Source organism: Erpetoichthys calabaricus, chromosome 2, assembly GCF_900747795.2.
Source record: "Erpetoichthys calabaricus chromosome 2, fErpCal1.3, whole genome shotgun sequence".
Classification (NCBI taxonomy): Eukaryota; Metazoa; Chordata; class Cladistia; order Polypteriformes; family Polypteridae; genus Erpetoichthys; species Erpetoichthys calabaricus.
Genome location: NC_041395.2, coordinates 89,266,492 through 89,289,046, shown reverse-complemented (window position 1 = coordinate 89,289,046; position 22,555 = coordinate 89,266,492). Strand labels below are relative to the sequence as shown.

General features: G+C 36.7%; 1 protein-coding gene across 2 annotated transcripts in view; it reads left to right on the top strand.

Annotated features, from left to right (window-relative positions):
• Positions 1-5,390: 5,390 nt before the first annotated feature.
• Positions 5,391-22,555, top strand: part of nudt17 (nudix (nucleoside diphosphate linked moiety X)-type motif 17) — a 36,591-nt gene continuing 19,426 nt past the window's right edge. The window contains exons 1-5 of one of the 2 annotated variants that reach the window (XM_028794077.2): positions 5,391-5,539; positions 7,821-7,901; positions 14,477-14,599; positions 15,570-15,753; positions 22,227-22,252. In XM_028794077.2, the coding sequence (XP_028649910.1) occupies positions 5,522-5,539; positions 7,821-7,901; positions 14,477-14,599; positions 15,570-15,753; positions 22,227-22,252 (432 nt within the window). In that variant the 5' untranslated portion in view covers positions 5,391-5,521. Of the gene's footprint in view, positions 5,749-7,820; positions 7,902-14,476; positions 14,600-15,569; positions 15,754-22,226; positions 22,253-22,555 lie in introns of both variants that reach the window. The other variant, XM_028794078.2, reaches the window with a different exon arrangement.

The window sequence follows — 22,555 nt, the reverse complement described above, 5'->3', positions numbered from 1 at the left end:
AAGCCAACCCCATGTATCCTGGGTTCACCAGTAGGCTTTCCTTTCCAAAATAAGGTGTGTCCTCCCTTTACCTTCCTCAGTTGTCCATCCTCTGCCAGGCTAGCCTCAGATAGTGCTGCAATGTCAATGTTAAACCTCCACAATTCCCTTGCTACAAAGGCTGTTTGTCTCTATGGCCTTTCACAGAAGTCACTGTCCAGAAGAGTGTGCACACTCCAGGCTGCAAAATTACATTTTTTGAGTTTCTCACCACATGGAGGAAATCTCCATGAATGCAGCAATCCAGCCATTATGTTGGTGAGGCAGACAATTTTCAGGGAAACTTTTGTAGCCCTGTCCCCTCCTGGGGTGAGCAGTGTGGACCCTGAAAAGGGCTGCTTGGTCATGGATAAAGGTACCAAAGAATTTCCCTACCTCAATCCGAGGATCTAATGACTAGACTTCACTCACAGCCTGTGTGCCAGTTTGTGGCTAGGAACTTCCAGACTTATTGGTCCTGCTCCCATTGCTACTTGCTGATCGCCACAGAACTTGGGATTGGGGTGTGCAGATCGGGTTATCCCCAAGAGGTTGATACCTGTACGTGACTTCTTTTAATGTGGAGAAGCTGGCGCATGGACAACCACCACACAGTCTCTGACAGGGGTGGACCTGAAACCAACAGCATGGAGATCCCTCTATTTGCTGGTTACTATCCTTCGCCTGCTACACTTCCTTCCAAGTGTTACCGTACTAGGAGCAAAAAGCTCCAAACATCATTGCTCTTGAGTTCTTTTTGGTACACAGAAGCTACTCCATCAAGGTAAGGTAAAACACATGTAGACACTGGAAGACTGCGTAAACTCCTCACTTTGGGATATTTGTCCATGACTCTGAGGCTACAAGGAAGGAATGACAACCACCAGTTCATCTAGGATTAGTTTAAGTGATCTGCTTAAGGTCATACAAGTTAGAAGTAGAGAATGAACCGGCTGCCTTGGTGTTTAAAGTCCAATATTTTAGTCACTTGACACACACACACCTGTCTAGACTATGGCAGGCAAATGAAAATGATTATAAATTGAACTGTAAAAGAATAGTATGTGTAGAAAGTGGCTTGAGATCAGTATCCCTAGTACATGCATCTATATCTAGGATTAACTGCTCTTGTGCAGTGTATCGTAAACTTTGAGTTCAGATCTAAACAGGTTGCAGACAAGTTTGTGATTGGTTCCCACATTATTGTGTAATAAATTTAGCAGAGACCTTCCAAGTAGGAATTCTGTGATGAGTGAAGTTACACCCTCTATTTGATATACTCTTTATTAAGGTAGTATACAGTCTAATATGTAGCTTTTAAGAATGCTGTTGAAGCTTCACAGACAGCTTTCATTTCTAAGGTATAGACATATAATAAATATTTCCTGTAACACCACTTGGTTCCTGCCTTGTGCCCTGTGTTGGCTGGGATTGGCTCCAGCGGACCCCCGTGACCCTGTGTTCGGATTCAGCGGGTTGGATAATGAATGGATGGATGGATGTGACACCACACCCCTCTCACAATCTGTGACACAATCAAACAGAAATGAGTGACAAACAAAGACACTAATAAGAAAGTGGGTGTCAAAGGAAGGGACTACAGTGCTATTTAAGTGAAAATGACAGGTGTGGCACAAGGATCAATTGTTGGACTGCTTTGAAGGGTGAGTCAGTAAGGAGTTGGTATACACTCTATATTCTTATAGGAAGTTTTGAATGCTAAATGCAATTTCACTTGCAGTGGACGACTGGTTGGTGCCTCATTGCATGTTCACTCCTATGACATATGTTGAATCCACAGATGTAACAGAAGTGCAAAAAAGATTTTGTATGTTATATGTTTAACATCCTTTGGCAAGGATGAATTACTTTTTTAAAGTAGTAAAATAAATTTCAGTCTGCTGGTAATGTAAAGGAAGCACTTCTTGGACCATTCAGAAATGTAAGAATACCGGAAAATATCCAAAGGTTGAGACAGGCTGTAGACCAGATATTTCATCTTTCCGCATGTAATCAGTCAGTAGTGTTAAACATTTGAAACTGGACTGTCCATTGTACGCTTCATCAAGCTGTATAAGATACAAATAGTACAGTCTTTTTAGGAGTAATTTAACTTTATTTGTTTTAATTAATTTCTAAATGAAACTGGTATGTGCTGAACAATTTACAAACTCTAAAGTCCTTGCACTGGCTCCCAGTTAAGCTTAGTGCTGATTTAAAAATCCTCCTTTTAACTTATAAAGCCTTACATGACCAAGGCTCTACTTACTTATCTGAACTTATTAATTACAATAATTACAAACCAGAGTTCACATTGAGATCTCAAGATGCTGTGCTACTTAATTTAGCAAGGATTTATATATATATATATATATATATATATATATATATACAGTGGTGTGAAAAACTATTTGCCCCCTTCCTGATTTCTTATTCTTTTGCATGTTTGTCACACAAAATGTTTCTGATCATCAAACACATTTAACCATTAGTCAAATATAACACAAGTAAACACAAAATGCAGTTTTTAAATGATGGTTTTTATTATTTAGGGAGAAAAAAAATCCAAACCTACATGGCCCTGTGTGAAAAAGTAATTGCCCCCTTGTTAAAAAATAACCTAACTGTGGTGTATCACACCTGAGTTCAATTTCCGTAGCCACCCCCAGGCCTGATTACTGCCACACCTGTTTCAATCAAGAAATCACTTAAATAGGAGCTGCCTGACACAGAGAAGTAGACCAGAAGCACCTCAAAAGCTAGACATCATGCCAAGATCCAAAGAAATTCAGGAACAAATGAGAACAGAAGTAATTGAGATCTATCAGTCTGGTAAAGGTTATAAAGCCATTTCTAAAGCTTTGGGACTCCAGCGAACCACAGTAAGAGCCATTATCCACAAATGGCAAAAACATGGAACAGTGGTGAACCTTCCCAGGAGTGGCCGGCCGACCAAAATTACCCCAAGAGCGCAGAGACGACTCATCCGAGAGGTCACAAAAGACCCCAGGACAACATCTAAAGAACTGCAGGCCTCACTGGCCTCAATTAAGGTCAGTGTTCACGACTCCACCATAAGAAAGAGACTGGGCAAAAATGGCCTGCATGGCAGATTTCCAAGATGCAAACCACTGTTAAGCAAAAAGAACATTAGGGCTCGTCTCAATTTTGCTAAGAAACATCTCAATGATTGCCAAGACTTTTGGGAAAATACCTTGTGGACTGATGAGACAAAAGTTGAACTTTTTGGAAGGCAAATGTCCCGTTACATCTGGCGTAAAAGGAACACAGCATTTCAGAAAAAGAACATCATACCAACAGTAAAATATGGTGGTGGTAGTGTGATGGTCTGGGGTTGTTTTGCTGCTTCAGGACCTGGAAGGCTTGCTGTGATAGATGGAACCATGAATTCTACTGTCTACCAAAAAATCCTGAAGGAGAATGTCCGGCCATCTGTTCGTCAACTCAAGCTGAAGCGATCTTGGGTGCTGCAACAGGACAATGACCCAAAACACACCAGCAAATCCACCTCTGAATGGCTGAAGAAAAACAAAATGAAGACTTTGGAGTGGCCTAGTCAAAGTCCTGACCTGAATCCAATTGAGATGCTATGGCATGACCTTAAAAAGGCGGTTCATGCTAGAAAACCCTCAAATAAAGCTGAATTACAACAATTTTGCAAAGATGAGTGGGCCAAAATTCCTCCAGAGCGCTGTCAAAGACTCATTGCAAGTTATCGCAAACGCTTGATTGCAGTTATTGCTGCTAAGGGTGGCCCAACCAGTTATTAGGTTCAGGGGGCAATTACTTTTTCACACAGGGCCATGTAGGTTTGGATTTTTTTTCTCCCTAAATAATAAAAACCACCATTTACAAACTGCATTTTGTGTTTACTTGTGTTATATTTGACTAATGGTTAAATGTGTTTGATGATCAGAAACATTTTGTGTGACAAACATGCAAAAGAATAAGAAATCAGGAAGGGGGCAAATAGTTTTTCACACCACTGTATATATATATATATATATATATAAAGAGGGAGTTTGAGCTCTTAGTTACAGAGCATCAAAGCTGTGCAATGATCTGCCTGCTAATATAAGAGAAGCCCCTTTCAGTCTCAGCTTTTTAGATTCTGAATCACTACTTGTTAGTTTAGCATACCTTAACTAGAGCTCTTTATTAGCTGTGCATACTGCATTTATTTGTTAGTTATTTGAACAGAAGTATCACAATATTTTTAAACTGTTTCGTAACATGGCACTTGTTGCCACTTCTCTACTGCTAAGCTGCTCTCCTGCATATGGAAAAGTCATCTCAGATAAAGGAGTGTTGGAATCATCAAACGAAAAGATTGGATGGTGAGCAAAGACTCCACTATAGAAAACCCAGGAGGAGGTAGGTGGCAAGTTGGCTGAGGTCTCCAGAACTGTGACTTTGTTCCTGACTTTCTCTTTTACAATTTTAATCTCCTCCGTTGTCAATTTCCCATTGTTTATTATTTAATTAATGTACAGATGTTGTTTCCATTTACGTTTAATCAGTTTCTGCCTTTTCTCTGTGTTTTAACAAAACTGAATTTATGTGTGCCTGTTCTTTTTTTTAGATAGATAGATAGATAGATAGATATAATCTATACTTGTATTTTAACTGAGAATTGTTCACAATGCTGTGCACCCGCATTCGTTGAAGAGCGCTCTTCATGAAATTAGTTGTAGTGTACTCATTTAGAAGAATGTTTTTTTTTAGTGTTGAAACTCATTTACCTTTCACTTTTCTTTCTTAATAATAGTCAGGTGAAAAATATGGCTGAATGGAAACAAAAACGGTTACAGTTTTTTTTTTTTTTAATGTGATCACTGTCATTTGTCTATACTGTATTTGTCTCTGCTGTCATTGTGCTAACTAATCCTCTTCTTTTAAAGATTTTGTTCATTTGTGCCAACAAATGAAAAAATTAAGAACTCCTGCTGGTATGGCATATACAGTATATATGAAAGTGTTTAATAAACACTGTTTTTGTGTATAGGCTTGGCTTCGGTTTATCATGCTCTCACCGTGTATAAAGTATTGAAGTGGATTGCTGGAAAAGAGACTGATAAAATGAATAAAAGTCTGTAAAGATGTAACTATTCTGAAAACCTGAACTGACTACTCAACATGACCCTTAAGTGGGCCCTCCACTTATTCAGCCTAACATTTGTTGTCTTTCAAAAGATTTCGCAACTCTTACAGATTTCTACATTTCTGCATAACGGTGCAAAAGGCTGTTTAAACTAATGCTTTTTTTTTTCTTTTCGAAGAGGACAGCCAAGGAGCGGTTGTGCAATACAGTCGGCTGCAGAACGAGCGGCTTACCTTTTTCATACAAACAACTCCACATCCTAGCAACAGAGGTCGCATTTTCCCCCGATGAGCCGTCACTTGCTTGCTCGCCTTTCCACAGTGAGAGAGAGGAAGCAATCGTCTTGTGGTTCCTGGGTTCTAAGAAAAAACAGCGGAGAAAATGAAAGCTTCGGTAGAAGTAAGATTGTTGTGATATTCTCGCAAAAAGTGCATCGTGTATCATGAAGAGTTCGCTTTTAATACTCCAGGTCATTTACACAGACATTCAAAGTGTCACAGCCGAACATCAAACTATGGGTATTTCGCCATAAACATATAGGCCACTTCAAAGACGATACAAAGGAGAGCGAGTGCCTCGCGCTTCATAAAGCGAAACACACCGTGTAGGTAAGTGATCTGCGAGAGGCAGCAGCTGAAGGTGCTTATTCTAGAACAAACCGTGGTACCTGGATATCGCCCGAAATGTCGCGCACACGTACACCTGTCAACTTTGAAGCAGCTGGGACTTGAATGTCTGAGAAAAGAGAGTTACTGTCATGTGAAGTTAGTGCGCTTTGTGGACGGGAGTACAAATTTGTGCTATTAACAACATCGAAAATGTGGTCAGTTTTCACCCATATTCCATTTTATCAGGTGACTTTCAACACTTTAACTCCTTGAGTACCGTGAAGTGTGTGAGCTGCCAGTACCTTTACATCAAGGGTGATCAACGATGGTCCTGGAGGACTACATTTTGGTTCAAACCCAGATGCTTAATTTGAAAATAGATCTTGCTAATAACCGATCTTATTTAATATCATGATTTGTTAGTGGTTTAACTCTGCAATGACAGGTCATTCTGAAATCGTAAGTTTTTTTTTCCATTCTAGTGACATAATTCAAATGATATGAAGCCAAAAACGGATGAATACTTTTCAGTTCTCCACTTTCTCTTTCCTTCCGAGTGCTTTATTAAAACAAATAGTGCAGGATGAATACACACAGGTGTAAATGGAAACAAGCTAGATGGAGACTACTGGCTCCTGTGCCATTTGCATCATAAGCAGTTGAACAGGTGGGCAAAGTCAGTCCTGGAGGGCCGCAGTGGTTGCAGGTTTTTGTTCCAACCCAGTTGCTTAATTAAAAACCAATCCTTGTCAATTATTTAACTTTATGGCTTGCTAGTGCTTTAACTCTGCCATGTCAAGTCATTCTCATATCCTAGATTTTTTTTTTTCATTTCTAAGGATATCATCCAGATGATTTGAAGTCTAAAACAGACGAGTTATTCTCAATCCTTCACTTTTTCTTATCACTTTCCTTCCAAGTATTTAATTAAACCAAATAGTGCACAATAAATACACACAGGCGTAAATGGAAGCAAGCTAAATGGAGAAATGCTGGTTTCTTTTGTCATTTACATTTTCTTGCTAATAAGGAGCAATTAAAAACTGAGAATACAGTTGTTTAAGACTAAAATAAGCAATAAGGGTTCAAAATCTTAACAAGTGAGACAACTTAAATAAAGCAGAAAACTAACAGTTGAGCAAAAAGTGCTTCATCAGCAACAAATGACTTTTCATGAAGCAATTACAATTCTCACTGCAGAAGGGTCTTAAATAGCAAATCAATTAAATGAAATGAATTAACAACAAAAACTAGTCACTAATTAAGAAAATGGTTAGGATGAAAGTCTGTAGCTCCTCCTCTACTTTCACTTAGAAGTGCAAAGTGGTTAGCTCTGCTGCATCACAGCTTTCAGGTTATGTTTTTGAATGTGATTTTCTGTGTGCCTTCATGTGTCCACGTTTTTTTGTTTTGTTTTTTTTAAATAATGGTACTCCCATTTTGTATAAAGGAATGCATGTTCTGTTACAAATATAAGTAAATATGGGTGTACTGGTGAGTGTGCCCAATGATAGACTGGCATCCTGTCTGGGTTTAGTTGCCACCTTGTACACTTAAAAGTACTGGTTCTAAAGTGGCAGTTACTCTGGGTTGTGTGGTTCCTTTACTTGACAAAGAACTGTTTCATTCTGTAAAGGGTTCTTTGCTTATTAAATCGGTCCTTTGGGCTTTGAAAATGTTGCTAATGTGTGGACAAAACAGAAATCTTAAATGTCTAGTAGGATACCTGGCAGGATGCAGTAGATCAAGAAAGCCCGAACTGAGCCTGGGTGGTTATATGCAGCAAGAATCCTTTATAAATTAGGAACCCACTGGTTTTAAATCTGTCATAATCTATTCATGAGTGTTTAGCAAACCTGTTACAGATGTGAATAAAATATTCTTTATGGTTCAACCACATGGATGGTTCTTCTGTGAATCAAAAATGGTTCCCCTATGGCAGTGCACTGGCATCTTTATTTTTAAGAGTGTAATCAATATTGTCCTTATAAGCATCTGTCACCCAGAACTAGATTGAAATGTTTGTATGGATTTGAGTGAAGAACAATAACCCAATGTTATATTTCTGTTAGGCAGAAATGGAGACTGTAAGAAGGATTCTTGTTCATCTGTCCAAGGAGAACTCCCTGCCACAGTGTGCTCGATTCGTCCAGGTAAGGTCTCCACTGGCAGTGGTGGAGGAGAACAGCTGTAATATTATTAATTCAGAAACATAATATTCATAACCCATGTTCTTCTAAAAAAAAAGTTGGGTTTCTGTGTTCTTTTTTTTCATATAATATTATGTACCACATATTAATGATGGGGATATACAGTAAATGAACTAGTGATGCATTAAAATGCAATTACCTAAGGCCCAAATTAAATTAGCTTCTCTTTCTGATTTCTGATAAAATTGAATGCTGATAAAAATCATTTTGTTGTTGAAGTAAGTCTTTTTAAAATTGGTCATATTTCTAAAACTGAATTGAAAACATTAAGTACATAAAAATAAATAGTAACAAAATATGAGTGGAGTTTTAACTTTTTGGAGTACTTCGTCCATTCCTCGACGGCCAAGATGTATAGATCCACATTGTTTATTAAGCTCAGCGTTTTTTAAAAATGCTGCCTTCCATGCTGATTCAATTTATCCCGGACTCTCAGTTTAATTCCTTCTCCTTTCTTCTGTCCATTTGCTTTAGCTTTTATAAAAACACTCCGGTTTTTGCTGTATGTCACCACTATTCTTTATTTATTGTAAACAAACCAGTACAATACTAAAAAGTTGGCGTCTAAGCCCCACAATGCGGTGCCTTGACATATGGCCATGTCTGTAGAACAGAGCTGCTTTTGATATTGTCATCCATAACCAGGTTGGGAGAGCAACAGAAAGAGCATTGCATGTTAAGACTTTTTTACTTATCCAACCAAATACCTAATTTCCAATTTTTTGCCTTTTTTGGCCAAATATTTTCAGTGAGCAAAAATTCGGTACACCCCTAAAGTTACACATGTTTATTTTGGCAAATTTTATTAGAAAAGCAAAGTCCCCTGGTCTCCCTTAAAACAGAGAAATTTTATATGTGTCTTGAACTACAAATTCGTTCATTGTTTCAATTTTACCTTGACAGCAGTTACACTAACTTGTAAATTTTGCGTATTTTTTTCTTTTTTGACTCTGATAGCCACTATAATGTTAGTGAACACTTCCTGAAATTAAGTTGATGAAACAACAGCAGACTGCATGCATGGTTAGAGAGTTGCTCTCTGTCACTGACTACTTTGCGTGAGCAGCTGGGTCATCCATCATGTGCAACTCCAGCTAACCACGCGTTGAAACCTTTTCATCAGCATGTCTTCCTAGTGACATGACTGAAAACAGAAAAGAACCAGTGCATCAGAATTTTATTCCTCTAAATGCTTTAAGCCAGTGTTTCCCATGTTCCTGCACTGGTACATAGAAATTTTGTGCCTGTCCATGAAAATGCAGATTTGGCAAGTATGTTAACCCTGTTATTGCCTACTGCTAGTGTATGAAAAACTCTCTATGAATTGTTGCCAGTTTGTGGAGCAATAAACATTGTCACAATATATTTACAAATGCATGCACAAAACTCCAATACAGAAGCTCTGTATGCAGTCCTATGTGTTTATTTATGAAAGCATTTTTTCCCATGCCCTGATCCCTTTCTGATGATGATGAGGAAACACAGGCATTAAACTAATGAGGATAGGCTTCGTGCGTGGGTGTACATGCTACACAAGTACCCCGAATTGGGACTTTCAAAATCTGATCACCCCATAATTTACTATCAGTGCCATATTCACCTGATATCCATAATGGTCACTTGCTATAATGCACCTTGCTTTCACTTCTATTATCTGCTAACACTTGTTGTAACTGAGTAGCTTTGCAAGTTCCTTATAATCAAAATTACTATGGCCAGACATGTTGAAGCACAGAAGGAAATAATTACAAGTGTTTTTATTTTTTTTTTTAGGGTATATTAATTGCCACTTGTAAATTCTCACTAATTATGAATATAGAGTATGTGTGTGTATATATATATATATATATATATATAAGATATATATGCGTGTGTGTGTTTGTGAATAAGAGTTGTCCCAGTGACAGACTAGAGTCCTGCCCAGGCCTCAATTCAGCCTTTACCTAGTCCCAGTGTGATAGCCTCTGGCTCCCACAATGCTAAAAGGGACTGAGAAGGTTCTAGAACAGGGGTGGCGAACTCCAGGCCTGGAGTGCCGCAGTGGCTACAGGTTTTCATTCTAACCCATTTCCTAATCAGTGACCAGTTTTCCCTGCTAATTAACTTCCCCCCATCACTTTAATAGCCATGTTAGAAGAGTTCAACCCTCTGAATTGATTCCTTTCTTCATTAAATGACAGCCAAGCAGAAATGAGACATGAAACGAGCTAACAGATGACCAGCTAAACTGGGGCTTCAAACTCCAACCAATTTCACTCCAATCACTTTCTTAAATAGAAGCCAATTCTTGCTGTTAATTAAACCCATTTTAATTCCATGGCCACAGCACACATTTCGAAAACTGTTGTTTTTCTGTTCTTTCTAAGAGCACCGTCAAAATGTTTTGGTGACCTGTGAGATCAACCTTACCAAGACCATCACCTCTCTTTAATTTCAGATATTGTGTTATGGGCACAGGGGAGCTGGGGGGTATTTTTCATACGTTGATGATTTGGAATGATCCTGGATCTGTCGGTTTTTCGAAACTCTTGCTGGATGTGTTGTCATAGCAGCACATCCAAATCCTCAAACCTGCTTGGAGCAGGTTTGTTCTATGTAAACAAGGATTAGCTCACACACTTAATGAGTGTCCGTGCATGGAATTCATTCAGTCATGGCTTCGCCGTTCATGAATGAGCGACCAATTGATATCGGTGCGCAAATTATAAGAAGAGAATTTCATATAGAGAAGGTTTTGCGCGATCGGCAAGATCCTTTATTGCTCCCGGAGGAAATTCTTTTTGAAAGATACCGCTATAGCCGAGGGCGAATATTGTACCTCAAAGATTTATTAGCACCTTATATTCGAAGTGAAACTAGGTGAAGTTGGGCTCTCACAACCACACAGACAGTATGCATTGCTTTGAAGTTTTTTGCAAGCGGCACTTTTTGATATACTGTAGGCGATGCAGAAAATCTATCTAAATGTGCAGTTTGCCAGGCAATTCATAAAGTCTGTTTGGCTCTGAAATATTTCCTTCGGGTGTTCATAGTGTTTCCTGGACACCTGCGTGTGCAGACAATAGAAGAGGCATTTCATGCCATTACAGGTAGGTAATACGCAGGCAAAAACACCCACAGTTCCATAAAGAAACTCACAATCAGCCTAACATTCTCATTACCTGGGATTTCCAAATGTGATAGGGGCACTGGATTGTATGCAGATCCGAATAAAGGCCCCATCAGGTCCAAATGAGCCAGATTACATAAACAGAAAAGTCTTCCACAGTATTAACGTGCAGGTAATGTAACTTTTTGTAAGAGTCGAAAATAGCCAATAGGCATGTTGACATACATTAAAATTGTTTGACCTACATGCTATAAATTCTCAGATGATCTGTGATGCATCCTACGTTGTATCAAATGTGGAGGCTAAATGGCCAGGGTCTGTTCATGACTCAAGAATTTTTAAGGAGTCACACCTGTATTGGACATTTGAACAAGGTAATAATCTAATTATAAATCATGGTAATGTGTGTATTGTATTCACAATTTTTACATATTCCATAGGTCATCATGATGGAATTGTGCTTGGGGACAGGGGATATGCCTATAGGCATTTTCTAATGACCCCGTTTCCTTACCCCAACCCTGGGCCACAAACTCGATATGATGCAGCTCTGTCTAGGACAAAGGCATGAATGGAAATGACCTTTGGCCACCTGAAGGAGATATTTCAATTCTAAAAAGGCTGAGGGTTGCACCTGACAAGAGCATGTGACATAATTGTTGCATGCTCTGTCTTACACAACATAGCTACCATCAGAAAAGAGAGAGTCCTTGAGGTTTTGGTGCAGCCTGATGATGACCTTGACCCAATGCACCTTGAGCAAACCAGTGGCAGAGCTGCCAGAGACAGAATTGTGGCCCAATATTTTCAATGAAAAGACAACAGTGGTTTCACACAAAAGTTATTTATTGTATATTACGGCCCTTCAGCCTGTAAGGAGGAGAACATAATTAAGGATACACTCACGCATACACATAACACATGGGAAAGAGATAAGAGAATTTTGTTACCGATCGTTTTTCTAGTAAATGTATCTGCAACTTCATTTTGGTTGTCCTCAGTTCATGAAGTTCCATGTCTTGCTGTATTTTTCTCATTTTTAGTTTTCTGTTTGCGATTTTCTGTTAAAGATATCTCTTGTATAGAGCCCTCACATTTTTCTGCAAATAAATACGCAATAATAAATGCCTTTTTTCCTCAATATTGTATACACAGTATATCATTTTGAATCATTTTGTATAAAGTACAACAAATGGCTCAACCAACCTCACCATCTCCTTTTTTTGATATGGACTTTGTTTCAAAAGGGACATGTGTGCTGGCTACAGGCTCCTGCAAAACAGTTATATCACGATTAGCACACACGGACTGATCAGACTGGAGTGTGTTCAAACATTATTTGGAAAATTTACCTCTCCTTCTGATGAATAATCAGACACAGTGTCTTCATCAAATATTTGACCATCGTCAATATCTCGTTGGTCAGACACAGGTTCTAAGGATATGACATTCCCTGTAGCTGACCCAACAAAACAGAGGGCTATATGGAACATACATATAGCACACATTGAGGACAAATATATGCAATGACCATTCTTTACCTGAAATGAAGTGACCACTGCATCCTGCCAGGAGGAGCTTCCCCGTGGAATGCCCTCAGAAGCAGGGCAATGGGCATTTTGCTGGAGAGCCAACTCTTCTGCAGGGGTTAGGTCTGGACTGCGTGGACCTCCACCTGTTTTATGCTTGTCTGCCTTCTTCTTATTAGCTTTTAAATTAATGTTTTTTATATTATATGTGATTCTTTATGTCAACAATTCTTTAAATAGTTATATACTAATATTTACCAGTTTGAAGTATATTCTTGTACTTCACTTTAACCTGTTCTCATGTTCTCCTTGTGCTCACATTTGATCTGGAATTATGACATATTAAATAATAATTAATCTGACAAATAGGAAATGAAACACTGCATTCAGTAAGTACAATGGACACTACTTATATGTTTAATTTGTGGGCCACTTTTTGCCAGCTGTCTTTTCTGGTTTGGGCTGCTTGTGCATATTAAATCTTGAAATTCTTCATATCCTTCAAGTAAAAGGTCCTGCTCTGCTTGTGTGAAAAAATGGGCCCGTTCTTTCGTCATTTTGTTGCAGTCTATCAAAGACTTGCTGATCATATTTTCTAGACTCAATAAATATGGGCTTTTCAGTCAGCGCAGGTGCGTGCAATCATCTCGGATGATTGGATCCAGCTCGACTAATCTACTACACGGCTGCATTTGAAAAACCGACTTATCCCGGATGAGTTTCACCGGCATTAACTCATCCAAGATGAGGCATCTGATCTCGGATGATTTAAGCGACGTACGGAAAATACCCTCCTGGTCATGTAGTGGCTTGTTTTGTGTCTCATTATTGTTTGAGGGGGCTGGGCGGTGTCATGGTCTGGAACCCCTGCAGATTTTATTTTTTTTCTCCAACCGTCTGGAGTTTTTTTGTTTTTTCCGTCCTCCCTGGCCATCGGACCTTAGTCTTATTCTATGTTAATTAGCGTTGTCTTGTTTAAATTCTTACTTTGTCTTTTTTTTTCTCTTTTCTTCATCATGTAATGCACTTTGAGCTACATTATTTGTATGAAAATGTGCTATATAAATAAATGTTGTTGTTTGGCTGCTAATTAAAGAAAAAGAAACAACTATGAGGCCGGAGTCAAGTTAATTAAAAGAAGTAATTAGCAGCAAAAACTGGTCACTAATTAAGAAGATGGTAAGAATGAAAACCTGCAGCCACTGCAGCACTCAAGGCCTGGAGTTCGCCACTCCTGTTCTAGAACCTACCTTCTGAACTCAGCCCTTTGAGAGCTACAGTGTCTACACGGCCTTCAAACACACCTGAAAGTTACACCATGCGTACATTTTCTAACTTGATTAGTTTTGTTTTTGTGAGGGGTTTGATTTTTGCATATTATCATGTGAGGAACAGCCACCATTTTAATATTTAACTTTTTTATGATAGATGAGGCACAAGAATTTAATACAGGTGTTTTTTACTCTAAAACAATTGTTTCTCTTTGTGTTTGAGAAAGGCTACGTTTTTAAATGCCTATGCGTTTTCCTTACTCAAAAGAGACATGGTGCCTTTCCTGCAGTGATAATGCTGACTGAATGTACTGTATCTTCTACTGAATTTACTTAACTTCCTATTTATGTATCTGTAATCACTCAATATGCATTGAAAATAAAAAATGCACAAAATGTGTAGCAATGTTTTGATGTGCATAATTACTAATATAAAATTATTCTAATTTAAATACATTTTGAATTGTTTATTGTAGATTTGTTTGAAATTAATATGTTTTTGTGATTGCAATATAAATTCAATTAATTACCCAAGTAGTGTATGAAGAATTCTTTCTCTTCCATATTCATATCTTCATGTGATTTGTACTGTTGTTATTTTTTCCACAGAGTATCACTGGTCATTTTAATGGCAGTCATAATGACAGTGTTACTGTGAACTGTGTACTAGAGAATAATAAGTTCATCTTATCAGATCATGAAGTTGAAGGAAACCCAGGGCTAATCCTAAAGGTAATTATTTTGCAACCTTGCTTCCATAACAATAAATTCATTTGAAATTAAATGTTTAAGGACATGAGGGAGGCATGATGTTACAGTGCTTAGCACTGCCATCTCATGAATCCAGCATCCATGTGTTTGAATCTAGATCCAGTCATTGTCTTTGTCCAGTTTGCTCATGCTAATTGTTTTGGGTTTTCTCCAGAAACTCAAAACATGTGCATGTTCGGCTAATTGGTGGTTGTGAATTACCCAAGTGTGGGTGTATAAGCTAGGAGGGCCATGTAATGAAAAGCTGTCTCTTGCAGAAATTGTTTATACCTTCTGCCCAGTGTTTCATGGATGTACATATTTTGTAGGTATTCCAGTTTTCCTCTCCACATCTCAAATAAATGTAACCCTTTTTGAGTCACAAGAGAGTGGGGCCTTTCTGTTTTAGAAATGGATGGAAGTCAAAATCCAAACAGGATTCAGACATTACTGAAATTATTTCTCTTTACATAGGTGGAAGCATGTATATATAGTTTTACTTTTCTAACAGATAGTCATGAAATAATATTTTTCATGATTGAATAATGAGCAAATGGTTAAATAAAAACCTGACAAAGGCAGACATTTAATAATTCTTCACAAGTGTCTGTCAAGTTTACAGGTATGTTTATGATCATATCAGTATGACTCAGTGTTCTAGTAATTTTACATAAGAATTGCTTGAACTATTTAAGATTTATTGATTTACGTTATGGCTTATGTTTATTTAAAAGATTAGTAATAGTAATATTTAACATATTTCTGTATTGATTTATGGAACTTTTGTAATTTCCAATACCTAATGACTGAAACATGATCATATTTGATTATTTCAGTTACTTAAATGGTAACAATTTGGTTTGATTGTTTTCAGTTATTGATGTGAAAAACCATTAGACTGATAACTAGTAGAATAAAGGTTAAAGTTTCTTTAAATCTTTCTTTGCTACAGCGGGCTCATTTTTGTCCTATAAAACACCTCTCAGAGAGTGAAGCCAGTATACTTCCAGTGGATATCCGTGATCGTGGAGTAGATGTGGGTGTGGCCATACTACTACAATCGGCCAATGAGAAAATTCTCCTGACAAGACGGGCAGCTAATCTAGCTATCTTTCCAAATGTCTGGGTACCCCCAGGTACACTACAGAACAGAGTACTTTCTCATGAAGATACTGAGTTGTGTATTTTAAGTCAAACACTGCATGTTACATATTGTATACTCAGCTTTACTAAAGTACCAAGGTTTTCTTTAAAACCCAATATTCCCTTTTGTCAGCTACTTAAAAGTTCTGTTCAGGCTTCCACTGCAATCCTGCCAGCTGTAATTTTTGTAGGTAGTTTCAAAACTTCATGGTGTATGTAAGGTGGCTCAGTTCATTGTGCAGTTTTTGCCCTAGATCTGTAGATATTTCATAAATATTTGCTAAATTATATGGTTTGTTGCTATACAAAATTCTTACTAGGTGCCATATAAATAAAATGTATAATTATTACTTTTTATTTTTTTAAAAGTCAGGAAGCTAGACTAGTGTGTTTTACTATAAATTAAAGTGGAGTTATGAAGTTTCTATCTATCTATCTATCTATCTATCTATCTATCTATCTATCTATCTATCTATCTATCTATCTATCTATCTATCTATCTATCTATCTATCTATCTATCTATCTATCTATCTATCTAAATAAATTGCTAATTAAATATAGATAGATATTTTCTTTTTTTATCTTAAGTATCAAATATAAACAGTGTCTTTTGTATACATACAGTGGATTTAGAAAATATGCAGACCACTTCACTTTTGACACACCTTATTGTATTGTGGATTTAATTTTAAATGGAAAAAATTGTCATTTTTGTGCATCAATCTAAACTCAAAAACCCATAATGACAAACAGAAAACATGTTTTCAGAAATGTTTGCAAATGTATTAATTTAAGCAATGAAAAAGCAATATAAGAAAAGTGCACAATCCAATACTTCTGCTGTCCTGATTGCAGCATCAGGCTGAGCATTGATAACTGTCTCAAAGCACATCTTGCAAAGGACATGTACTAAATCTACATCAGTGCATTGATGTTTTAGTCTTTACACATTTTTGATACATTTAGTAACATTTTATATTGAAAAAATTCAACACCTGTGGCTTGTTTTTCCTGAGGCACACATAATGCTAAGGAGGTTAAAATGTCCTTCTGTTCATTACTCAGTTGATGCCAAGAGCTTAACTTTTGGGAGGAAACAAAGAAAGAAGTGGTGAAAGAAGTATGGCAGTAGATTGCTAAAAGAAGCAATTAATGTAGTATGTTAGCGGGTAAATGCTTAGGTGTCCCTTGTGGTTAGGGACAAATCCTATTTAGATAGGTCTCTTGGGGGCAATAGATTATTAGTTTTTTCCAATTGTTTATTTGTACTGTGGTTATTTCTTGTATTAAACCCACTCTAGTATCCTTTATTTCTTGTAATTTACCAATAATTTTGTTTCTTTTTCCTTTTGTTAGTTAAGGTTTTGGGATGGCGAACAGTGTCCTATGAATCAGTTGACTCAGTGTTCTTAACAATGGAAAAGATTTAACAAAAATTCTACATTAATCCCTATAGGTAAAAACAAATAATTAGACAAATATATATAAAAAGTATACTGACAGATAACTGTCAGAATTTAATACATCCATTTCAAGTTGTCTTCCAGGCTAATAGAGGGAAATAGCACATGATTGTCACCTTGCTTCATCTGTCATAATCACTTGGATAGTGTCAAGACTCTTGCAGAGCTCCTGTCTATAGACTGCTCATCAGCTTTTAATACTATCCTGCCCACCTTCTTGGAGAGATTTTGACTCAAATTTTAACTTGATAGGGTGGCTGACTGAATATTTTTAATCATTTAAATCATTCACTTAATGAGTGAAAATAAATGGTTTTTGTCTAGCATGCTGTCCATATCAGTAGGGTATATATAGGGATGTGTTATTACACTTATTTTGCACCTTTATTACACAGATGTATGTCACAATAAATTTGAAAATAGATTCATCCTAAAATTTCCTAAAAATTCCACAATTCTGAGCTTACTTAATGAGAATAACATCAGTAAGTCCAGTGGTAGATGATTTTGTTAACTGCTGTTAACTTTGCTCCAACTTAATGCTATAAAACCTAAAGGATCGATAAGTAGTATTATAAGAACCGGCAGTAAAGATTAGTGAAAGTCTTGCATCTCTAAATTGTAGGTTCAAAACTGAGTTTTAATCAAAATACAGCAGTAGCCTGCATGCCTCTTATCTCTTAGGAAGTAGAAAATTTTTAAACTAAATTCCGAAATCATGTCGGTTTTTTGTTTATTTTGTATGGAGTCTATTCCATTTTGGAAGTGTAATGGATGGCAACAAAACTAAAAATATAGTAATAAAGTAAATAATAAGGTCACAATAGTCACCACTGACATTTAATATTCAATTCAGTTCAGTTTATTTTTATATAACTTCACTGAGTAAAGGCTCAGACAACTGTAACGTTTTCAGGTGCAACTGTACAAATTGCTAATTACATAATGCATACAAATAAAAATAATAGATTTGTTTGAACTCACTGTAAAAGAAGTAGTTCAAAACTGATTAACATTAATGGAAACTAACAGTGAGTGCATTTACATGTGCTTTAGTAAACTCAGTTATTCATCTTAACTTTTATTCTGGTTAGAAAAATTGGGTTATTGGTCTGTGAGAAACCTGGTTAACACACGTAGATTCTCCATGAGTAATCCAGTTATTTGTCCATGTAAACCCTTAACTGGATACATTAAAGGATTTGTTAGTCTGCACATGTCCTTTGCACTTGGTTTGCCTGGTTACCTTTGCACATGCTTTCAGAAGCCACAGGTACAAGTGTCCACAAGATACATTTTCTGAGGCAAATGCTTTGGTGATCGCATTATTCCTTCTCCTGGTTGAAATAATCTGTCCCTCTATTTCAAAAACTCCTAAATTTATGTTGATGTGCTAAATGTACAGTGCACAATTCCGGGAGCAGTTCTGGGGATAACAGTAACATGTGCTGTGTAGTCCGACTACTTTTTAAAGTAATGGGTTACCTAAGTAATTACTTACTTTATTGAAGTAAAAATAACTGTGTTACTATTATCCCAACAGAAATGGATGTTAGGCAAGAAGCACACATACTGGAGTGCCGCTCCTTTGAAGGGCACAATTGTACATCCGAGCTGAAAAGAGTGCATTACATGCAATCTAGTAACAGAAACCTATTTAAAAAAAAAAAAAAGTGCCAGTTTAGTTTTAATCCTGATATTTGCTATAGAAGGGTTAAAACAGTTTGATTTAGTGACTACTGCTCACATCATGAATTGTCGGGTTTCAGGTCGGGGATGTAAAAAGCGGATGGATGTTATTTACTTCACAGTACTTTAAGGGCTGTATTTATTTATAAAACATGAAAATTACCACAGGCTCCATGTTTGTTTTCAGATACATGGTGTGCGATGATGACATTTCACTCTTTTATTTGGGCAGTTTAATGACATCAGAGAAATTTTCCAAAGTAGAACTCCAGAAGGGTACTTGTGCATGGATTTTTTAATTTAATTTTATTTTTTAAAGCAAGGTTTCTACCTTAACCATTTTACCAATTTTATCCCAATTTTGTGTGTGCATACATATTTTTCAAATGACTAACAAATAAAGATGCACAATGCAATCAACAGCTCTAGTCAAGTTATCCTAAGCTAAAGTAGTAAATCTTCACAACAGGTTTTAAAAGCTGAGATCAAAATGGCATCCCTTATATAGTATAAGGAGATACATCATTCCAGAACATTGGGGGCCTGTAGCTTAAAACTCAACCTCCTATTGGTATTTTGTTAATACTTTAAATCTTTAGCAGACTGGCATCTTGAACGCTTAATGCATGCTCTTAATGTCGATATAATGTAAGTTTAGATAGGTAAGTAGCATCTTGGCCATTTTAAAGCTTTCCTATGTACATTAAGAAGGAGCTTATGATTAACTTGAAGCCAGTGTAATGACTTAAGAAAAGAAGTTACAGCATGTGCTTTCTAGTTCTTGTGTTGATTCTTGCTGAAAGCTGCATATAGAATTGCTTGAAGAAAAGATGAATAACAGATTGTAGTAGTCAATCATACTAGAAGTAAATACAAACTAATTTCTCAGCATCCTTAATTTATTTAAACCATCTTAATTTTCTGATGTTTTTACTCTGGTTTATTTAGTGTTATAATGTGTTTTTTAAAAGAAATACTGGTGTCAAAGATAACATCTAGGTTGCATCCTAATTCAGTTAAGCTAATGTTTAGATTAATTTAGTTAAAAAAAATAAGAGAATTTTGTTGCGGTCTTCATCATTTCTCCTCCTATAAATGACATTTCTTTTTTTCTGTATTCAAAGACAAGTAGTGATTATCCATCCACTCTGTTATTTCACTGATACAATTATCTTAATTAACCAAAGACACTATTGGAGAAAAAACATTTGGTCTAAAAGAAAAGTATAACTGGGTTTCATCTGCATTCAAGTGAATATATGTTTTATAATGATATTTGCCAGTCGAATCTTGTAAAGGGAAAACTGTACAGGTCAGCGCTCCAGAGTTTTGACTGCTGGGGAATACCTTATTTAACTTTTAATTATAGTGACAGAGTATTATCAGCACATTTGTTTGGATAGTGAAATCAATTTAGTAAATATTGAAGTAAACCACACAAGAACGGAGCCTGAGAGCTCTTCATAATTTTCCAGTGACTGAGTATCTGGTCTGATAACTGATTCTTTTAGTTTAGCAATTGTGGCACACAGTAATGTGATGTCCCTTTCCAACCTGCTTAATCCAGACCAGGGTTGTGGGAGGTTCTGGAGCCTATACCAGCTAGCAGTGGACTCGGGGCAGGAACAAACCCTGTACAGGGTGCCACTACATCACAGGACAACCACACATACACCAATGCCAATCTAGTGTTATCAGTTCAAGTAACCTACATGTCTTTGGACTGTGGGAGGAAGTCAGAGAAGCTGGAGAAAACCCACGCAGATGTGGGGTGAACCTGCAAAGTCCGTGAAGGGAGGACCCAGGATGAGAACCCAGGTCTCCTTACTGTGAGGCAGCAGGGCTACCACTGCGCCACCTCTCTGCCCCATTCAGTAACAAACTTGATAATTCTTAGACTTTGTGCTGCCTCATAGGTTTATTTAGCCTGGGGCTGAGGGACAGGTTGTAAATTTTATTTTAGAAATTTAACTTGAGACTTTCTATTCTGTTTTCAAGTTAAAATTACTAAAGTGGTGTTCAAGGAGAGAAAGGGTTTGGCACTGCAATATTTAGTTTCTGAGATGTTGTATCATTTCAGAATCATCCACTAATTTCAGAATTTCACTTGTTGCCCTCAAGTCAGAGGTTCATGATGCCAAGCATAAAAACCAATTGGTTCGGATACTCCATCATCCCAATTGCTGTTAATCTTCCAAATAACTTTTATCTCGGTAATCTTCAACTTGATTAACTTGTGGGCCCAATAATTATTTGAATGTTGGTTTAATTTTTAAATGCACCAAGTATGATTTTATAATTATTAACTGTATTACAATCACTACTGTATTTTATTGTACAAAGTTATGTTTGGTGCCCAAGTTCTTGTATGATGCGGTTTTAATATCATGTTATGATTTGTCACAGTAAAAACCCACCTGATATACCAAACTTCCTTCTTGTAACAAAAAAGAATTTGAATTTGAAAAAGCAGTTTACTTTACCAAAAACGCAAGATATCATTTGCCAAAATAAAAAGCAAATATTCTTGCAGTGAGGTTGTTTAGAAATAATGCAGAAAACTTTAAACTACTCTGTATAAAAAATAAATAAATAAACATGGAAATGGCATTAAAGAAAGGCAAATTTTTTAAGTTTAGCAAAAATGTAAAACATAAAGCAATAATAAAAATTCTAGTATTTAGCAATGGGAGCATTAGAAACAAAATAAATGAGCTAGAATTAACAGTATTACATTGGGATTGTGATATTGTTTTACAGCCTAAGGTTGCATTCCACCCGTGACTTTTCTAATATCCTCCCAATTAAAGTTTCTGGGTGGAAGAAACAATCACTAAAACGGTGTCCATACTGCTGCTACAGCTCACCAGGTCAGTCTAGCTTGTTTCATTGGTTAGCAGCCGAGTCATCTGTACTCTAAACTTGTGCTAAAGTGGAAGTGTCTGTATGCTGGTGATAACCAATGTGGCGAATGAAAATTTGGAGAGTAACATTTACTTTAATTAGTTTATCTGAAATTAACAATTCTAAACCTATCTCTGTAAAAGTTGATAGGATGGAAGATTTTCTTAAATTTTATAGTAGTGGGCATTAAAAATACTTAATCTATTTAAACTGGATAGATAGGTGGTACATTTATTTTAAAACCTGTTGTTGAAATATATTACTTTTTAGTTGTCTAAATTATTTTTAGGAACTAGTTGCTTAATATAGTCATTTCTTACTCCAAAATATATCAATGCATGCTTAAGCACTCTAGTCTTTGAGTTTCATAAAGTTCATGACCACTAACCTTTTTATTTATTTCTTGTAGGTGGCCATGTGGAGCTTGGAGAAAAGGTATTTGTTTATAGTCATATTTAGCAAAAATTATTCATTGGTATTTCATATTTACATAGTAGTGCATATCTATGCCTTAGACTTTCATAAAAGGTTTGCTTTTTTAGTTTGTGGGTGTGAGTCTATTTATAATTAAGTGTATTATGCTGAAAAAGTGCAGTATAATGGTGGAATGGTTAAAACTGATGTCAGAAAGTTACAGGGTCTTGGATTCAGATCCTGACCAGAGTATTGTATAGCACATGGGTTTCCTCTTGGTATTAATAGTGAATATAGTGAAATAGTGAATTTCCCCTTGGGATT